The sequence below is a fragment of the Lissotriton vulgaris genome, chromosome 3_1 (genome assembly GCF_964263255.1).
Source record: "Lissotriton vulgaris chromosome 3_1, aLisVul1.2, whole genome shotgun sequence".
NCBI lineage: Eukaryota > Metazoa > Chordata > Amphibia > Caudata > Salamandridae > Lissotriton > Lissotriton vulgaris.
The window spans coordinates 318,729,155-318,747,787 of record NC_141689.1 but is presented as its reverse complement, the minus strand read 5'-3'; the positions used below and the strand labels follow the sequence as shown (position 1 = coordinate 318,747,787).

The following is an 18,633-nucleotide window of genomic DNA, read 5'->3' as shown; positions in this document are numbered from 1 at the left end:
GCTCTGCTGAGAAGGTATTCATGTGGTTTGCTTTCCTAATCAGAAGCTGCTTTGTGTACCTTTCTATCTGTTTTCATCTTGTTTTGAAGCTGGGAGTGGGGCGTAAATTCGGCAGCGAGCTTTCCTTGCTCTGGTGCACATGCTATACACAGACAGGCTGCTGTCTCAGTAGAGACCCACCCTCCTCCCAAGTCACTTATTTCCGGTCGCCAACCTGGCAAGTTCGGTCCCAGCCATCTGTTGTGCATTCACACTCAGACCAGCCCCCTCCTCACCTGGTTTTAAAGCGCTTCCCATCACTTTGAAGAAAGGGTCTTTGGGGCGCGAATGCAAATGATGCCATGTTCTGGGTGCACCTCTATTCGGTCTGGCATTGCATCGCTTCTAAAGTGTTATATCATTCTGCAGTGGTCCTCTTCCTTGTTTATCTGCAGTTGCAAAATCATTGTTGCCTGACTCTGAACATGCTTTTGGAGATGAGCACAATTAAGTTTTATTTTACCATTAAATAGTTTTCAGACTGCGGTTCATCCTCTGCCTCCAGCTTCTGTTATTGTATATGTAAGTAGGCAGTCCAAACTCGGCCACATCCTGTGAAAATGATCTTCAGACAGCATGGCATAGCCCATTTATAGTTGGCACTTTTGGATCTAACAGCCAAGAGCATGGATGTGTGTTGTTTTATTATAACTTTGCAACATGATGCACATTAGCCACAATGCTCTACAACCGTGTTTCCCAAACTGTGGTCCGCGGACCCCCAGGGGTGGGGGTCCGTAGGCAACAGTTTTAAAAGCACAGAAACGTTTCTTGTATAATTAGCAGCCTTCCAGCAACAATAAAAGTGTCAAGAGAATTCCAGTGATTAATGTACCTGCTGGAGCTGAGGAGAGTTATGTTCAGTGGCAGCTTTGATTGAACTAATGTAGCACAGAGGGTTAATGTGCCTACTGCAAAGAACGTGTATCATGCATCTTAAAAAGCAGTATTTTATGTGCATAGGTACGTGGTTACTGCTTTTGTCACAGAAATTCTTTTGTTTCTGTGCACTTCATAAGTGACAATCCTAATCTAGCATAGGGACCTATAAACTGTCATCAGAGCTGCTTGCAAACTGCATGGTACCAGTAATTAACTTATATTTTTTCCCAGTTATTCATTATCCTGATGCTGCTAAAATATTTATTTGGGTGGAAATGCATTTTTAATGTTAAAGTCAGTGCTAGCCACTGTGTTATGTTCTGAATCCTGAGTTTGTGCTTTTCCAGACTAAGCACTCTTTAAACATTTTATATACACACTGATTTACATGTATGATTCAATGTCTCTATATGTGTGTGATGTAAAGTGCACTGACATCCTATAATGGTATGAGAGATGCTATAAAACAATTGAAATACATGTGACAGAGGGGCTATTACTTTAATACAAAATACTAAGTACAATCTGTTTTTCTATGCGCGAACGGGTTCGCGAACCCTTTTATGCATGCAAAAACCTATTGAGCCATGTACATAGCCTATTTCGCGAGTCGCAATTTGTTTGCGACTCGCTAAATAGGTTTTGCAACTTGCTGTTTGGAAGGGGCATTCCCTTCCAAATAGGGAGTCTCAAAACCATGTACAAATGTTTTGCGGTCGCAAAACAGTCGCAATTACCACCTACTTCAAGTAGATGGTAATGCATTCGCAAATGGGAAAGGGGCCACAGGGGACCCCTCCCCCTTTGCAAATGCATGCAAAATTATTTTTTAAGGGCATGCAGTGGTCCCAGGGACCTCTGCCTGCCCTTAGAAAATGAAACTAAAACGTTTCATTTTATTTTTTATTTTAAAGTCATGGTAAACAGGCTGCATTTTTTTTTAAACTGCTTTATTTAAAAGCAGTCCGAGACATGGTGGCCTGCAGAGCCCAGCAGGCCACCATCCGTGGGAGGGCTGGCATTCCCAATGGGCTCGCAAATTGCGAGAGGCTCATTAATATTAATGAACTTCGCAATTTCCATTGGGAATCCCAAACCGTGTTTAACACACTGTTGTACATTTCATTTAGCGACTCGCAATTTGCCACTCGCAATGTTTCGCCAATTGCGAGGCGCTAAATGAAATGGTCGTACATCTGGTCCCAAAATCTTTAGTACCTTGAGTATTTGTTTTGTGTGCACACGTGTGTATATTTTTCGAATTACTGTTTTAATTTTGAAATTTAACTCATACAAATTGCTTGGGGGTCCCCGGCTTCCAGTGGTGACTTAATGGGGGTCATCAGGAGTCAAAAGTTTGGGAACCACTGCTCTACAACATACCTTAAAGAAATTGGCAAAGCCACAAGCTCTGGCTAAACCAGTATAAGGTCCCAATGGCTATGCCAATGTTTTTATATTCCCAACTGCTTGGCGGGTGTACCTGCTCTACCATTCCTCCCTCACCTTCCACTTTCTTTTTAAATTCGTTTTTCTGAAGGGTCCAACATCTACAATTAGTGCTGGGTCACCCATTTAGCGCCATGAAACCGCTGGGTATGCGAGCGCTGTATAAATGTTTTTAAATTCAAATTTCTAAGGAAAGAGCTTTTGCACCTGTTCATATATTTTTATTTTTATTTTTATGTGCCGGTCAAAGATGGACATGTGCCATCTTGGAACGGTAAATCAGAAAGAAGAAAATGCCCATCTCAACCTAATGACTCGTATGTTCCTATGCGTGGTGACAAATGTGCATATGTCATCATGCTGGTTGCAACTAAAGCATTAGACTGCATACATTCACATGAGTGACAACACCTGTGCATGTGTACTTCATTGCGCAGTTTTCTTTTTTTTTTTTTTTACTAATTTTGTTTGGCATCAGCGGTTACCATTGTATTTTTCGTTTTGCCAATGCTGATGAACATTGGGAAAATCATTGGAAAAGCCAGAAGGCGAGGCCTATTGGATCTGCCAATGCTTATCTCATATACTTTTTGTTCTTTACTGCCCCAAGATCCGCATCCATCATCTTGGAACAGTAAATTCAAAAGAAACAAGCATTTGCAATGCAATAGTTCTTGCATTTACGCGAGTTTGAGCTATTGGCATTGTAAATGACAATGCCTTTTATTTGTGTTCTGTTTTCTAAAACCTAAATAAAAGGCATTGTTATTTACAATGCCAATAGCTTAAATTCGAGACCTATTGCATTGCAAATGCTTGTTTCGCTCATTGTCTCACTGAAAAAGGGGGGATAACTTTATGAAAATCAGCCTTTGCCCCTTTTCACAGGAAGTGTTCAGTACGAAGTGCTGGGCCTCCTACACTCTGTACATGAACAAACGCAAGCCCAGGCGCCATTTGCTTTGCTGGACCTCATGACTGAAGAGCTTCTTGAGTTCTATGGTGTAGAGGCTTGCCACCGGAGGATGACACTACTACGAATAAAATATGACAAAGAAAAAGACACCCAAAGTCACCATCAAAATGAGCGGAACAGCATCACCCACCAAAACGAAAATGCCCAGAAAAGGAAGATTGCAGAAAAAGCTTATAGAGAAAAATGTTTCAGGGAAAATAAACAATTATTACACACAGCTGTTGAAAACCTCACATTGCCCAAGTCTTGGACCAAAAGGCTATGTAACAAAAACGTTGACAACCGTTAGAAGCAAATAAATGTGAGCATGTAAAAGCAAACAACGAAATGTAAATATTGTACAGCTTTAGATAATAGAACATTCAGTAACTGTTGACCAGATTTATACAGTGCTCATATTAGATGGAAAAAAATCAGCTGATTACCAGGACTGGACTTTTAACTATGAAATCCCTCACGATCACACAATGAAATACACATATTGAACTGTTGCTGCTATTTTTATCTGAACCCACTTTTAAAACTTGTAATTATTCGTCAACGGTTGGTTAGTTTACAAGTCCAATACTGCTAATCATCGGTATAACGACCTCCTTACCTTTTAAAGTTAGTTTAATGCCATGTGGACTGTTTATAATAGAGAGTTGCAGAATGCCATGTGGAAAACTTGTACCTACCCACCGTTGATTATTTGATGTCAGTTTTTAGCTTTCACAATGTGTATTGTTGCTAGTGCTCTTTTTAAGGATGTTATTTTATATCCAAATAAAGACATATGTTAACATGGTGTAACACCAATTTGATTTCTTTATGATAACAAACATAAGGACTTCCTACAGAGTGCAATTTCTTGTGTGAAATGTAGGTTGGAGTTTAATTATGTGGGGGCTCTGCTGCTTCTGTCTGCCCAAGACAAACCAGGGTTGTGGAGGGTTACCTCCCTTAGAGTGGGCAGGACTCCAGGGGAGACATCACAGCTTAGACAATGCTAAAACCGTCCTAACAGCAGTGATGACAACCTATTGTCTAGGGCGGCCCTCTGTTGGTCGTCAGGAGAATTTCAGTCTTTATCTCGAATGAGACCACAGCGAATGATAGTTGTCTATAAGCATAGAACATAAATGTTTTATTTGTCTTTCACCCAGTGAGTTAGCAATTTTTTATCATGCTAGAGATCTTTAATTAGTCTTGTCCTAACTGTCTTGTTAAAAATGATATAGCAAGACGATTGCAATCGAATACCTCACTACATTTTAGTAATTTTCTGTATTTAGTTGCACTCCTTGTGGCACTGAAGAAAGAAATGTCAACATTTTTGGCGGGTCTCATCATGATGTGGGATCTCAATGAAATGTAACTAAATAAGTGAGGGCACTATGTGGCGCACAAGCGTGATGGCCACACTTCATGAAGGCTCCAGCAGCTCGGGAGAAATACTCTATAAAATACTGCCCGAAGAGCACAAAATGATGAAAAACAACGGCAGAAACTAATACATGATGTTCCAGGCTTGCCATACTGAAGATTGAAATGCGGAGAATGCGGGCTAAATTGCTGAATCGGCACCGCGAGGCTGGCCCAGTTACTCCTGACGCCACCCCAGACCGCGAGAGGCAATGTCACGGAAGTCAGAGGCCTCAGTGGATAGGATAGGCCAAGCGAGATACAACCACCAGGACCGAACACCCCGGAGCTGGGTGAAACTACAAAAGAACCCTATGGTGCAGTTGCAGACTCTGAGGGAGACATTGCCTGGGAAGAGATCTGTTTTCTGAGCAAAGCTGGGAAGCTGAAGCGACACACAAGGTAAAAGCGCTCTGGGCCTAGGTTAGCGGCCAGCGCAAGGCCGCAAGAAAGTTCTCCTGCATCGCGGCAGAGGTCGAATGTGAAACGCCAGAGAAAAGACCCAGAGACTGGGGCCGCACTAGAGACTAGACACCCTTGAGCACCCTGGCAAAGAAACCGGGCAGTCTAGCGGTGCGTGGGGGAAACCAGTAGTCGACTTGAACTGCCGCGTCGTGAAATATCTGCATACATCGAGTACAGTGCAAGAGAGGTCAAAAACAAAAGGGAACAAGCGCGCGCCTCGCTCTGAAAGAAAAAAAACCAGAGCGGTGCGCTTAATGAGGAAGAGAGGAAAGCCATAAGCCGTACAGGAGTCAATAACTAATGCTGATTTGCGATGTGTGTGCGTGCTGTAAGGGTGTCCACGAGCGATGCGCTAAATTAGGAAGAGAGAGGAAAGCCAGATGGCGCCTGTGCGCTTAACAGCACGCTGTAGGTCACACAAAAAACATGTGGTCTGATTTTTGAAGCCCACTTACTAAAAGTCTCGCCAGAGCAGCGCATGCGAGACCTAAAAAGGTGTCCTGCGACCTCACATGCATAGTGAATTATGCACAACCTCCCACTGGGCCTGCAGTAGAATCGAGATTAATGCATGTTTAAACATGACCGACAAAAAGCATTGGGAAAGTCAAAATACAGTCAAGTCAAGTCAAAAAGATTTGTATAGCGCACTACATACCCAGAGGGTTTCAAGGCGCTTAGGAAGGGGAGGAGGATTATTTGTCAAATATCCACGTTTTAAGCTGCTTTCTGAACTCTAGGTGGTTCTGGGTGAGGCGAAGGTAAGCGGGGAGTGAGTTCCATGTTTTAGCAGGCAGGTATGAAAAGGATCTGCCTCCCATGGTGGTCTTGTTGATACGAGGTATAGTGGCGAGGGCTTGGCTGGAAGAACGTAGTTGGCGGGAGGGGGTGTAGAAGGACAGTCGAGAGTTGAGGCAATCTGGTCCGATGTCGTAGAGTGATTTGTGTGCGTGGGTGAGCAGTCGGAAAGTGATTCTTTTGTTGACGGGTAGCCAGTGGAGGTCTTTAAGGTGACCAGTGATGTGTTCGTTGCGTGGGATGTCTAATATGAGTCTGGCTGAGGCGTTTTGGATTCGTTGGAGTTTCTTCTGGAGTTTAGCGGTGGTACCTGCGTAGAGGGTGTTTCCGTAGTCCAGTCGGCTCGTGACCAGAGCATGGGTGACTGTTTTCCTTGTTTCGGAGGGGATCCAGCGAAATGTTTTTCTGAGCATGCGAAGAATGTTGAAGCAGGAAGAGGATACGGCGCTGGCTTGTCTGTTCATTGAGAGTGGAGAATCCAGGATGACACCTAGGTTCCGTGCGTGGTCTGTCGGGATGGGTGCTTTTCCGAGGGCTTCCGGCCACCAGGAGTCGTCCCAAGCAGAGGGGGATGTGCCTAAGATGAGGACTTCTGTTTTGTCTGAGTTCAGTTTCAGACGGCTTTGTTTCATCCATTCGGCGACTTCTTTCATTCCTTCGTGTAGGTTGGTTTTGGCGGTGCTGGGGTCATTGGTGAGAGAAAGGATCAATTGAGCCCTATACAAGCCCTATAAGCTTTGTCAATGCTTGTTTACTGTTTTGGTAACTTTGGGGAATGAGCAGACTAACGTAGCTACAGAAATGTTTCGAAGTGTGAAATATTTCATATTCTTAAAGCATTGATTTGAATTCTGCTGAGAGAAGAGTTCATAGGAGAATTCGTTGAATCTTAAGATTTTTTCAAAAACCAAGAAATTCTGCTATAAAATGTTTCCCCTTTCTTTCACAAACTAACAGAACTTTTTCAGGATTATCATTCTGCTTGACTTTTTTTGTATTCTTTCTGAAACCTTCATTATTGGTTAAGATACTATGTACCCATAATTCTTTGTTTCTGTTCTTCCAGGTTTTCAAATTCCCCACAAGGGCCATCAGCTAAATTCTTAGTTCAAAATAGTAAGTACAAACTTCTGTTTTTACAGCTTTCAACTGATGTTGTGCTATGTATGGGGTGTGTATGTATATTTATATATATTTTTTATTATTTTATAAACCTTCTTGCATAAAGTAGTGACTTATGCTCAGTTTATGGTTTTCTCAAGTTCACACCCTGGCAGAGCTGAAGATGACTGGAAACTGCCTGAAAGGATCTCGGCCACTCTTGTCTTTCGACCCGGTAAGTTTTATGGTCAGCCAAAGTTACCTTTTAAGCAGTAAAATGATTTTGTTACGGTACGTTAATGAGTTGTTATATCAGCTCAGGCATTGAAGAGGAAGGTTTTGCGTTTCTATTATATTAAATGTTTTTCTCTTTTTACAGATCTTTGATAAGGAGCCTCATTATGCTCTTTTGAAAGAGCTCTTTATTCAGGTTGGTTTGATTACTCATATCTTTATTAATAGTTCAAAGCATGTTTTGAGTTAGTAAGTGATATGTTCAAAACATTTAGTTTAAAAAGCATTTAGAATTAATTTTTATTATGGTCTGTGGTCCAGTGAATGTGACAAGTAAGTATGCGTGTGGGTTCTGGATTCCAGGCCGAAGCTTCCTGGAATGCTGGGGAGATGACACTAAAGAGCCGTTGGATGTGAATGCCTTCTCCTGGGCTTTGTACATGTATACTCCATGCTTCAGATTTTACCTTAACAAAAGAGGTATTTATATAAAAGTCTACAGTCTCTGAGTTCAACTTCTTCACATTTAACAACGAGAAGAACCCCAGGATCGTGAGCACCTCATCAGGGAGTGTTACAGCATGCTAAACTCGTTTTATTGGATTGATGTGAGCACAGGAGACCATTTCTTTGTGGCTTACTGAATTTGGTTGTAGCCGGCACAGTGGGTGTCAAAAATCTCCCAGCAGCTGGTAAGGGTATATTTACTGTGCTGTGCTCTGCTTGTTGTGGCTGTTGGCACACTGCAGTGCATTTATTAAATTTGACTCGCCTGTCTTGGTGCGTGAAGCCGTTGGCTCAAGGAAGCTTTCTGCAGTTGATTTGCCTGTGTCTGCGCGTGTAGCCATGCGCTTGAGGCGTATGGGGCTTTGCTTATGGCGTGCTGCAGTACTTGGGTGTTAGCCGGCTACATTGTTATCTCATCGAGGGTCTGACACACAGGTGTTCTTGTGCGGCTGCTTTAAGAGACCATCTCAAGTAAAAAAACAAATAGGAACATCAAAGTACTTGTGTCTGTTTTACATTCAATCAGCTGGGAGGCTAGTTTGCTGTTAAACGAGACGTTACCTTGCTTTGTTCATATGTGCATGCATGGTAGCTGTTCTCGTTGGTCTAGACTGTTTCCGGGCTTTATAGTGTAACGCTGCCTCCTGGAGGTTTCAAGTTCTAACAGCGATTGGCAAACTTGTGTGTTTTGCAGTGGCGCCATATAGTGGAGTCTTCAAGTGCTAACTGCGATTAGCACGCTTAATGCTGATTTTACATGTCAACAGTCTCCAGTTTTTCAGCGTTTGGCACACTTACTCTTGTGCTAATTTCAGTGTACTCTGTGATATTTCAGGGATTAACATGCTTCAAGTTCTTTTTTTCATTTGATTGTTGTTCTAGGTTGTGCTGTTAAACATTTATTGATAATTCTAATTATTGTTGGTTAACAGGATGCAAACTGTAACTCTAACTGCACCTTTTCTCCAGGAGCCACAAGTGAAATGGAGAATGTGGGGCAGATTATTTAACGCCCATTTAAGGGGTCATTGATGGTCAACAATTTCGCCCCGATAGGAAAATAAATTTACTGTATTATTATTTGGGTGGGTAGAAGGTCACAATATATTTGATCATTTACCTGATACAGATCTTGCAAAGCTGATGAGTTAGAGGAGTATCAAACTGCTGTTAAACAATTGGAAGTTCATTTTGAGGGCAGAGATAAACTTCCTGTGCGTAGGCATCAATTTTTCACCAGTTTACAAGCTCCATCTAAGTCCTTTGACACATACACAACGTATTTAAAACTTTTAGCCTCCTATTGTGATTTTGACTACTTTACCTCGCATTTTATTAGGGATCTGTTGGTAGTGAGGTGCAGCTCCCAAAAAAATCCACGAAAGACTGTTATCATGTAAGAATCCCCCCTTTGACGAAGCGGTGGATAGTGCGAAGAGCACGGAGTCTTCTAGAGAAGATTCAAAATTTGTTAATCTAGTGCTCAACAGGTTGCTAGTATTAACCAGGCTGACAGCAAAAGTTAGCCTAATAAAGGTCCGCAGTCGGGTAGGGGGCAATCTGGGACCACGTCTTCAAGGAAAGGGGAAGGAAGTTCCAAAACTCTGTTTTAGATGTGGTTCATTGTACCCTGTGTCTTCCTTTAAGTATTGTCCTGCTGTTTTACAAGAGTGCTCTAAGTGCTACAGACTTGGGCATTTTGAAAAGGTGTAGTAGGCTGGTAGGCGTGGCACTGGTAGAGGTAGCTTGAGAGGGATGCACATTAGTCCTGTGCAAAGTCGGGAGTAGGATGATGATTCTCAACATGTAGAGAATAGTTGGCGGAATTGGTGTTGACCGTGAATGTGGTGGAAGCAAAAGGGGCATTGGACACTGTTACAGTGATCCCTTGGTGGAGTTCACCATTAATGGGGTAATTTTTCCCTTGCTAGTTGATTCAGCGGCCAGAATAACCATTATTGATATTACAAAATGTAATGAAAAATGGTCCGATCAAGTTTTGCTACCTCCGGATGTGATCACGACCGCTTCTGAAGGAAGCGGATTCCATTTGCATGGCTATTTTTGGGCAACCATGCAAATTTCTAATAAGACAATCAAGGGAAAGGGTTCTGTAACTAAAAAATAGGTTTAAATATACTTGGTTGGTGGCCCGAGGCTGGTTTTGGCATTGTTATAAAACCTGATCGAGAGCCACCTGTTACCCTCGAGGGAAGTATTGACATTGGGGGTGTGGTTTCCAGTGAGAATGCCCATTGAATTTCTGAGTATCGTAAAGTTTTCACTGATGAGGTGGGTGAGATTAATATTTTTAAGCAGGTCTTCATGGTTATGATGGATGCAAGCCTATTAAACATAAACTATGCAATGTTCCTCAGTGTGAGATGATTTGACAAACATTTAGTCAAAAATGCAGCATGATGGCATCTTTGAATCAGTAGATTCCACTTTATGGTTATTTCCAGAGGTTCTAGTGAAGAAGAGTTCTGGGGAGTTAGGACTTTGTATCAATTTAAGGAGTGTAAACAATGCAATTTGGGTGGAAAGTTTTCTTCTTCCAAGCATGGAAGATATGATCACTGTAGTAGGTCACGCCAGATGGTATACGAAACTGGATTTGAAGCGGCATATCACTAGGTGTTGGGAGCAGAGTCGCGTCATTTGACTGCTTTTGTTACACCTGATGGTGCTTTCCAGTTTTGCAAGATGCCATTTGGCCTCATCTCTGCTGCATCGGTTTTTCAGAAGCTTATGACAAACATTTTGCAGGGGTTGAATCTGTTGTGCCATTCCAAGACTGTTTTGTTATGTGCTAACACTTTGGAGGAGCACAATTCTACTTTAAGACTAGTGTTAAATTCATAGTGAGAGGGGTGTTACTTTGAGAAAAGACAAATGTGTTTTTGCAGTCAAGGCGGTGGAGTACCTTGGTCACATTCTTTCATCTGATGGTGTCAAACCCAAGCCAGGCTTGGTGGAGTCGATTGTAAAGGCCTTACTTCTCTAGGATAAAGATCAACTTAAATCTTTATTGGGGATGTGGCAGTTTTACTCCACATTTCTACAAAATTGCTCTGATTTGACAGAACGCTCCAGAAATTTACAACACAAAGAAAATACAGATTTCACTTGGTCACCCTGATGTCACCAGAGTTTTGATCTCATCAAGGAACATATGGTATCTTCCCCTGCGCTGCAAAACATTTATTACGGTTGATGCAAGTACTTCTGGGATGGGAGCAGTGCTTCCACAGAATGATGTTGTCAAGGAGACAACTATTGGATTTGCATCTCAAAGACTGAGGTAGAAGCACCGTATTCTGTGATCGATAAAAGATGCTGGCATGCACCTGTGGGGTTGAAAACTTAAAGCCTTATTTGTAAGCTAGAGCGTTTTGTCTCGAAACAAGCCATCTGCCTTTTGTGAACATTCTCAAAGGATGCAAGATAAAGAAGTCTACGGCCAGACTTGCCACGTGGTCTGTAAATTTTGAAGTTATGTATATTCCCGGGGTCAAGAATTGTAAAGCGGACTGTTTGTCAAGGCGGCCTATTGTTAATCGAGGGAATTCCAGGGAGGAGTAAGAAATTGAAGAATGCATTGGTTGAGTGATAGTGTACGTGAATGGTGTGGTGCTATGAGCAGGATACTGATCTAAAAGAAGTGTTGAAATTTGTGTTGGAGGGTTGGCCCATAGAAAAGAGCTGGAAGCCCTCTTTGCAACTTTATTGGAAGACTGCAGATGAATAGCCTATAGAAAGTGTTATTTTGGTCAGAGGAGAGAAGTTGATTCCACCTGTGAGTTCCATGGAAAGGGTTATTGAAACTGCACATGCTGGTTTAATTTAGTTTATAACTTCTAAAGGCCCCGAATCACCCCCGGAGGGGTATCTCCGCGCTACAGAATTCAACAGTTATGAATGAGAAGAGATTTCAGAAGTGCTCAGTTTTCGGAATAGTAAATAGACTGGGCATTTCCGAGTGTGGCTGGGAAGTTGATTCCAGTAGGAGGGGACTAGGTAATAAAAGGGTTTCCCACTTGTGCGGGATTTCTTAGTCTAGGTGGCTAATTACTAATGCTTGGAGTAGTGTTTTACGCACATTCAGAGGGAGAAGAGGGAACACCCTCCATAAAATGCTTTTTGGTATGACTGCCACCAAGAGACTAATAAGATTGAGATATTGGTGGCCATCCATGGACAAGGAAGTAGACAAAATAGTATTCAGGAGTGCGGTCAGTGTTGCATTAGTCATAAGCTTCTTGTCACTTTGTTTCCAGAATCTAGGATTGCTTTGAGTCCAGGGACTGTTTGGCAAAAAAGTATCTATTGATTTTTTTTTTTGGGGGGGGGGGGGGGGGGTCATTTAATGTTTTTCCCATACAGATCTGATATTTTACTGTGATGATCGACCAGTGATCTAGATGGGTGGAGGTAAAAGGAGTAGCTAAGCCCAATGCTTCCGAGTCTTTTGAAATTTTTCAAAAAAGTGTTTTACAAAGAAGGTATTCCTGCTCAGGTTTTATCTGCCTATGGGGTGCAATTCATTTCAGCGCCAATGCAGTATTTTTTCTAAAACATGGAATTAAGCATGTACGTCCTCCTCTGTATTGCCCAAAATTCAACGGTGAAGTTGAAAGATTTACAGAGTGTTGGTGAACATATACCCTTTAAGCTAATGAGAGGGAGGTCTTGTCTGTGTCCAGATTGAATGTCCAGTGTGATTGATGTGCAGGTAGTACTGGCTGAGACAGCCAGAGTGGCAGGTGATGAGGCCAGTATGCTTCAGGTGGAGGATGTTCTGGGAGGTAAGAGGGAACAAACACAAGACTGATGTGGTGGTGCAAGTTGGTGATTGGGTTCATATCAAGGATACTTTGCTTTTGAGAAAAGGGATCTCTAAATTTAAAGATCCTATTCAGGCGGAAAGAGTGTATGGGAATTATGTGCAGATTGCTAACGGTCAGTGGTGGAATTTATCCTGTGTGGCTAAGGTGAGTGGGAGTGCTGAGAAGGATGTTGATTAAAACACAGAATTGGTGGAAAATGTGCAATCCAAAAGTGCTCCAACTCAGTGGAAATCTGGTTGAGATTCGTAGGAGTTCTCATGTTAAGAGGTTACCCAAGAGATTTAGTGATGGAATGTTTTATTGGTTTAATGTGTGTGTGTGTGTGTGCGCGCGCTGCTTGTTTTTCTATGTATTGCAAGTTTTACTTGGTGTTGGGTAAATGTCTGTCAAGGGGAAATGTGTGGTATGGTCTGTGGCCTTGTGTATTTGACAGTAGGTATGACGTGTGGGTTCTAGACTCCTGGCTGGAATGCTAGGAAGATGACACTAGAGAGTTGTTGGATCTGAATGTCTTCTCTTGGGGTCTGTACTTGTATACTCTATGCTTCATAATATACCTTAACAATATAGAGGTATTTATATGAAAGTCTACAGTCTTCGTGTTCAACTACTTCACAAAATAGTTTGGAAAAAACATGTCAAATGCAGACTTTGACACTTGGCCATTAATACAACTTGGAGCGAGCCCCAGAATGTTTAAGGCGTCAATTAGAATAGCAAATCTGCCGAGCTGAGGTAATGGTCACGGCCAAACGTACAAGGATATGGTGTTTTAAGTGCTTCTTTCTTCAAACTTTGTCGCAGCTTAACAGTAGATAATTGATTTGCAATGCATTTTCAGTGCTCTTTTGTGTACCCTCTGCTCCCGTGTTAGTATTTGGATTTTTTTTTACAACATTTAATGAGCAGTGTTGTGGACAGAATATGAGGCTGTTATGTTTTAATACATTGCAGATCCTGATGTTAATTTAAACACATTCTGTTTGAATTTTTCCTTCCCTTTTCTGTAGATATTTTCCACTCCCCGCTATCACCCAAAAAGTCAGCCGTTCGTAGATCACGTTTTCAGCTTCACTGTAGCAGATAACAGGATCTGGTTCCGAAATTTTCAGGTTAGTATGTTGATGTCCTAGGGCTCTCACTTTCTTCCCTTTTACCATTCTCTAAAACCGAACTCTCCACCTTTCTGCAAGGCACTTAAACCAGCTAATACGCTGATGTCCTTCATTAAGAGACAAAACTGCTCTATTTACTTTACTGCAATTGTTCACCTCTCCCCTGTGGATTTTTACAATGCATTAAAGCATGCTGTGAATGCCACCCTTCATCCAGTTTCTTTACTCCCTCAATTTACGTGAACACGGGTGCTTTACAAGCCACTGGCTTGCTGCTAAGTGAATCTCTTCTGTGCCCTCTTAAATCTTTCATCACTCGTTATACAAAAACTGTGTTCCCTCTAATTAGGCAATGCCCTTCCATTATGCAAACCTTATTTCTGTGTTTTTGCTGTGGCTTGAACATCCTCACTTTATCTGGCTATCCTTTCTTATCCCAGTGTCCCCCGAGAGATTATGAATACATTAATAACACTGATTTCACTACCTTTGAATACTTAGGCGACAAACTCAAAATGACTGCATAACATCTATCTTCCCCCTGGTGAACCCCTTCCCTTTACAGAAGAATTCTCAGACCTCTTTACTAAATCACTACTCTTCAGCTCCAAAAACCTCTTCCTAGGAGATCTTAACCTCCACTGGAATGAACCTGATGACCCGGCAATCAACCTCATCAATAATCTCAAAGAGATTATTGATGAAACAAATTTTTTCTCCCCTACCCCCACATCAAAGGAGCTATCCTAGACGCAATCAACTCAACCCAGATCTTACATCCCTTACATCATCCCCATCGACTGGTCTGACCACCATCTTATTCTGTTCACAATATTGCCCCCAGCTCCTCCTGCCCCCTCAAAAACCAACAAAACTACAATTGTTACCAGAAATGTTAAACAATCCCTCCTGGTGCACTGGAACTTGACTTCCTACCCCAACTTAGTCTCCTTCCTCTCCCCACCTCCCCACCCAATGCAAATGAACTCATGGAACATTTCAACAATACTGTTTCGGAGGTGCTAAACCAACTGGCCGCTCGCTGAGACTAGCGGAAAGAATGTGGAGACAACATCCCTCCCCATCTCATCTTGCCCTCCTTAGAACTGCGAGATGCTCCTACAAGAAACGCATCTTTTCAGAGAAAGCGTCATTCTTTCGTCTACAACTCTCTCGCGCAAAAAACAGAAATCAAACCGCCCCTGCACCCCCTAACCTGGTGGCTTCCATTAACGAATGCGAAGAAATTGCCAACTTCTGTGAAAAAATTGTTTGCGCTTTCCTCAATACTCTTCCCCCACCCACCTCTCGACCCCTCCTCTCCCACCTCTCCCCTGGACCATATCCCTGCCTCCCCCAGGCCCCCTTTCCTCTCCTACCCCTCCGGAACCCATTACCCTCCCGCTAAAAAATAACGCCTCATGGCATAACTTCCACCCTGTCTCTGAACAGGATGTCTTCAACATTTTAGCCAAAATCAAGCCTTCCTCCCACGCCAAAGTCCCTCTCCCCTCCACAATCATCAAAGATCTCAAACATGTCATCATCCCCTATTGGACCAACATCTTCAACGCCTAGCTCTCAACAGGGAGTATGCCCATCTCCCTTCAACTCTGGCAAATCACTCCCATCCCCAAAAATCCCAAAGCTGATCCCTATGACCCGAATAATCTCCAACCTCCCCCTACTCTCCAAGGCCTTGAAAAAATGCGCCCTTCTCCAACTCGACAAACACATTGACAAACCTGCTTGACCCCCTTCAATCTGGCTTCCGCAAAGGTTGCAGCACAGAAACTGCACTTCTCAACATAGTCAATGATATTCACCGGTCCCTGGACAAGGGCGACACCTACCTTCTCATCCTCCTTGACCTTTCCGCGGCTTTTGACAGTCTACTACCCAACCCTACTCAACACACTCAAAATTCGCTTCGGCCTCCATGGCACTGTCCTTAACTGGTTCACCTTCTACTTCCAACATAGAACCCAACAAATTAAAATCTCAAACTGCCTCTCTAGCCTAACCTCTGTCTCAATCGGTGTCCATCAAGGCTCCATCCTCTCTCCCGCGCTCTTCAACCTATTTATGGAACCCCTTACCCTGATACTCAAACAAGAAAAAATCAACTACCACCTTTACGCTGACGAAACCCAATTGTACTACAAATTTAAATCCCAGACTGAATTAATGCACCTGAACTCGGCCTTAACAAAAATTCAAACGTGGTTCCACAACAATCATCTGAAACTCAACCCCAATCAGAACAGAGATCCTCTTCTCCCCCAAAAAACAACACTCTCCCCATTCAATCTTGGATCGCTGACCCTAACGCACTAAGCTGCTCTCTCTCCCTAGCCGAATTGTTAAATCACTCGGCATCAACAATATTCTCACACTAAATTCCCATGTTAAAAAATCAGGAAAAAGTGCACTCTTACTCTCCAGCACCTCCAAAAAATCAAACCTTTTATCCCAGCTGAAGACTTAAAATTAATTATTCAGTCTCTAGTTCTAACCAAAATAGACTATGGCACCCCCAGTATCCACCTTGCCCCCATCAAATCCGTTCTCAACCTCACCGCCAGACTAACAACAAACTGTAAACGTTTTGACCACATCTCCCCTGCCCTCAAGTGGCTCCTCTATGAAGTCAGATCCTCCTGTAAAATTGCCTGTATTACACACAAAAATATTTACAACAAGTGGTGGTGAGGGACAGAGTCTCTGAATTAAGCAGAATACTCTCACCCAGTCAAGAGATCAGGGCTAGATCCAACACCGTTTTTTAGCTCACTGCACCATCCCAGTTTCAGAACCTGGCTGTATGCAAATTAGTCTGTTCCTGTCCCAGTGCATGATGGGAACAGGGCAAACCAAACTACAAAAGCCAATTCTTACACTGGGAAGGAAACAAGCTACCGGGGACCGGTTTCTGGCATTTCAGCCGTCTTCGGCCCGGCTTGATGGATCAAGCCCTGATCATTGGACTGGGTAAGAGTGGTCTGCTTAATTCAGACACTCTGTTCATCACCACCCCCTTTTCTGAATCGTTTTTGGCCACTATAGGTGTGGCAGGGTATACTCAGACATGAGTCACTTTCTCACTGCTCCATCAGGATTCAAGCAAGCCGGGCCGAAGAGGCTGAAATGCCAGAAACCGGTCCCCGGTAGCTTGTCTCCTTTCTGGTGAAGAATTGGCTTGGTAGTTTGGTCTGCCCTGTTCCCATGATGCACTGGGCCAGGGACAGACTAATTTGCATATAGCCAGGTTCTGAGCTGGGATGGGGCAGTGAGATAAATAACGGTGATGGATCAAGCCCTGATCATTGGACTGGGTAAGAGTGGTCTGCTTAATTCAGACACTCTGTTCATCACCACCCCCTTTTCTGAATCGTTTTTGGCCACTATAGGTGTGGCAGGGTATACTCAGACATGAGTCCCTTTCTCACTGCTCCATCAGGATTCAAGCAAGCCGGGCCGAAGAGGCTGAAATGCCAGAAACCGGTCCCCGGTAGCTTGTCTCCTTTCTGGTGAAGAATTGGCTTGGTAGTTTGGTCTGCCCTGTTCCTATGATGCACTGGGCCAGGGACAGACTAATTTGCATATAGCCAGGTTCTGAGCTGGGATGGGGCAGTGAGATAAATAACGGTGATGGATCAAGCCCTGATAATTGGACTGGGTAAGAGTGGTCTGCTTAATTCAGACACTCTGTTCATCACCACCCCCTTTTCTGAATTGTATTACACACAAAGCCCTTTACCAGAAGACCCCATCCTACCTCACAGCTGAACTCAAAAAAGCAGGCTGTACTCGAACACTGAGAAGCACCAACACTCTTCTTCTCATACCCCCATACTTAAAAAAACAGCCTCAAAGTCTCGCTCCTTCTATGGCAAGCCCCAACCATTTGGAACGCCCTCCCCAAACAACTTTGGTGCAACCCTTCCTATTCCAATTTCAAAAACGACCTTAAAATTCACCTTCTCACAAAATGTTGGCGAAACTAAAACCCGGATCTCCTTTCTGTCTAGTTCCCCTCCCCGTGCTTATGCCTCCCCGTCCCCACTTACTCACTCCCCCTCCCCACTTCCCCTCTTTCTCCTGTCGCCTCCCATCACTGTACCACCTGCTACCTATTCTGTCCTTTGAGTTCCCCCAGGCATACTGTTAAATATACTATTTTACTATAATCATTCTAGTTACTGCAACTTGCTTCTCTATCCCATCCTAAATGTACTTGCCCCAGTATTGGAACTTTCATAGATTCCCATGCTTTGTATCATTCCCCGTCGTCGGAATGGGAGCCTCGGTAAATAGTAAAAAACTATAGTAGTAAGCACAAAGTGAAAAAATAGGCCTAGGCCTCATCTCATTTTGTAGCTTATCCACCTCTTTTTGTAAAAGAGACCAAATTTCTGCAGCAGCCAATCAGAGCAGCCTCACCCCATAGAACCTTCCTGAGAGAAGCTCAGAGCCTCAGATTTTCTACCGCACGTTGTGCAAGGGAGTCTCCATTGAGCTCTGCTCAGTTTTCTTCAGTTTTTTCTTCAACTACTTGGATTTTTTCTCAGCATGTCGGAGAGGAAAGCCCTTTTTAGAGCCTGTGCCACCTGCTCTAAGAAGAGGTTGTTTGTCGAAGACAAACATGAGGATTGTATCTACTGTTTATATCCGGACCATAAACCAACAGGCTGTCCGATTTGCAGATCCTTCTCAGCCAAGACCCAGAGGGACAGGGAAGGACGTCTCCTCACATGGCTTCAGAAGATGAAAGACCGGAAAGACGACATCTCTTCGGACAGTGAGGGCTCCT

The 18,633-nt window shown here is 43.2% G+C and overlaps 1 protein-coding gene across 1 annotated transcript in view; it reads left to right on the top strand.

The window, feature by feature from the left end:
• BRIX1 (biogenesis of ribosomes BRX1) overlaps nucleotides 1–18,633 on the top strand; it is a 75,772-nt gene that overhangs the window by 42,373 nt on the left and 14,766 nt on the right. The window contains exons 5-8 of the mRNA XM_086960514.1: nucleotides 7,080–7,129; nucleotides 7,276–7,349; nucleotides 7,494–7,544; nucleotides 13,716–13,817. Coding sequence (XP_086816640.1) covers nucleotides 7,080–7,129; nucleotides 7,276–7,349; nucleotides 7,494–7,544; nucleotides 13,716–13,817 — 277 coding nt within the window. The remainder of the gene's footprint in view (nucleotides 1–7,079; nucleotides 7,130–7,275; nucleotides 7,350–7,493; nucleotides 7,545–13,715; nucleotides 13,818–18,633) is intronic.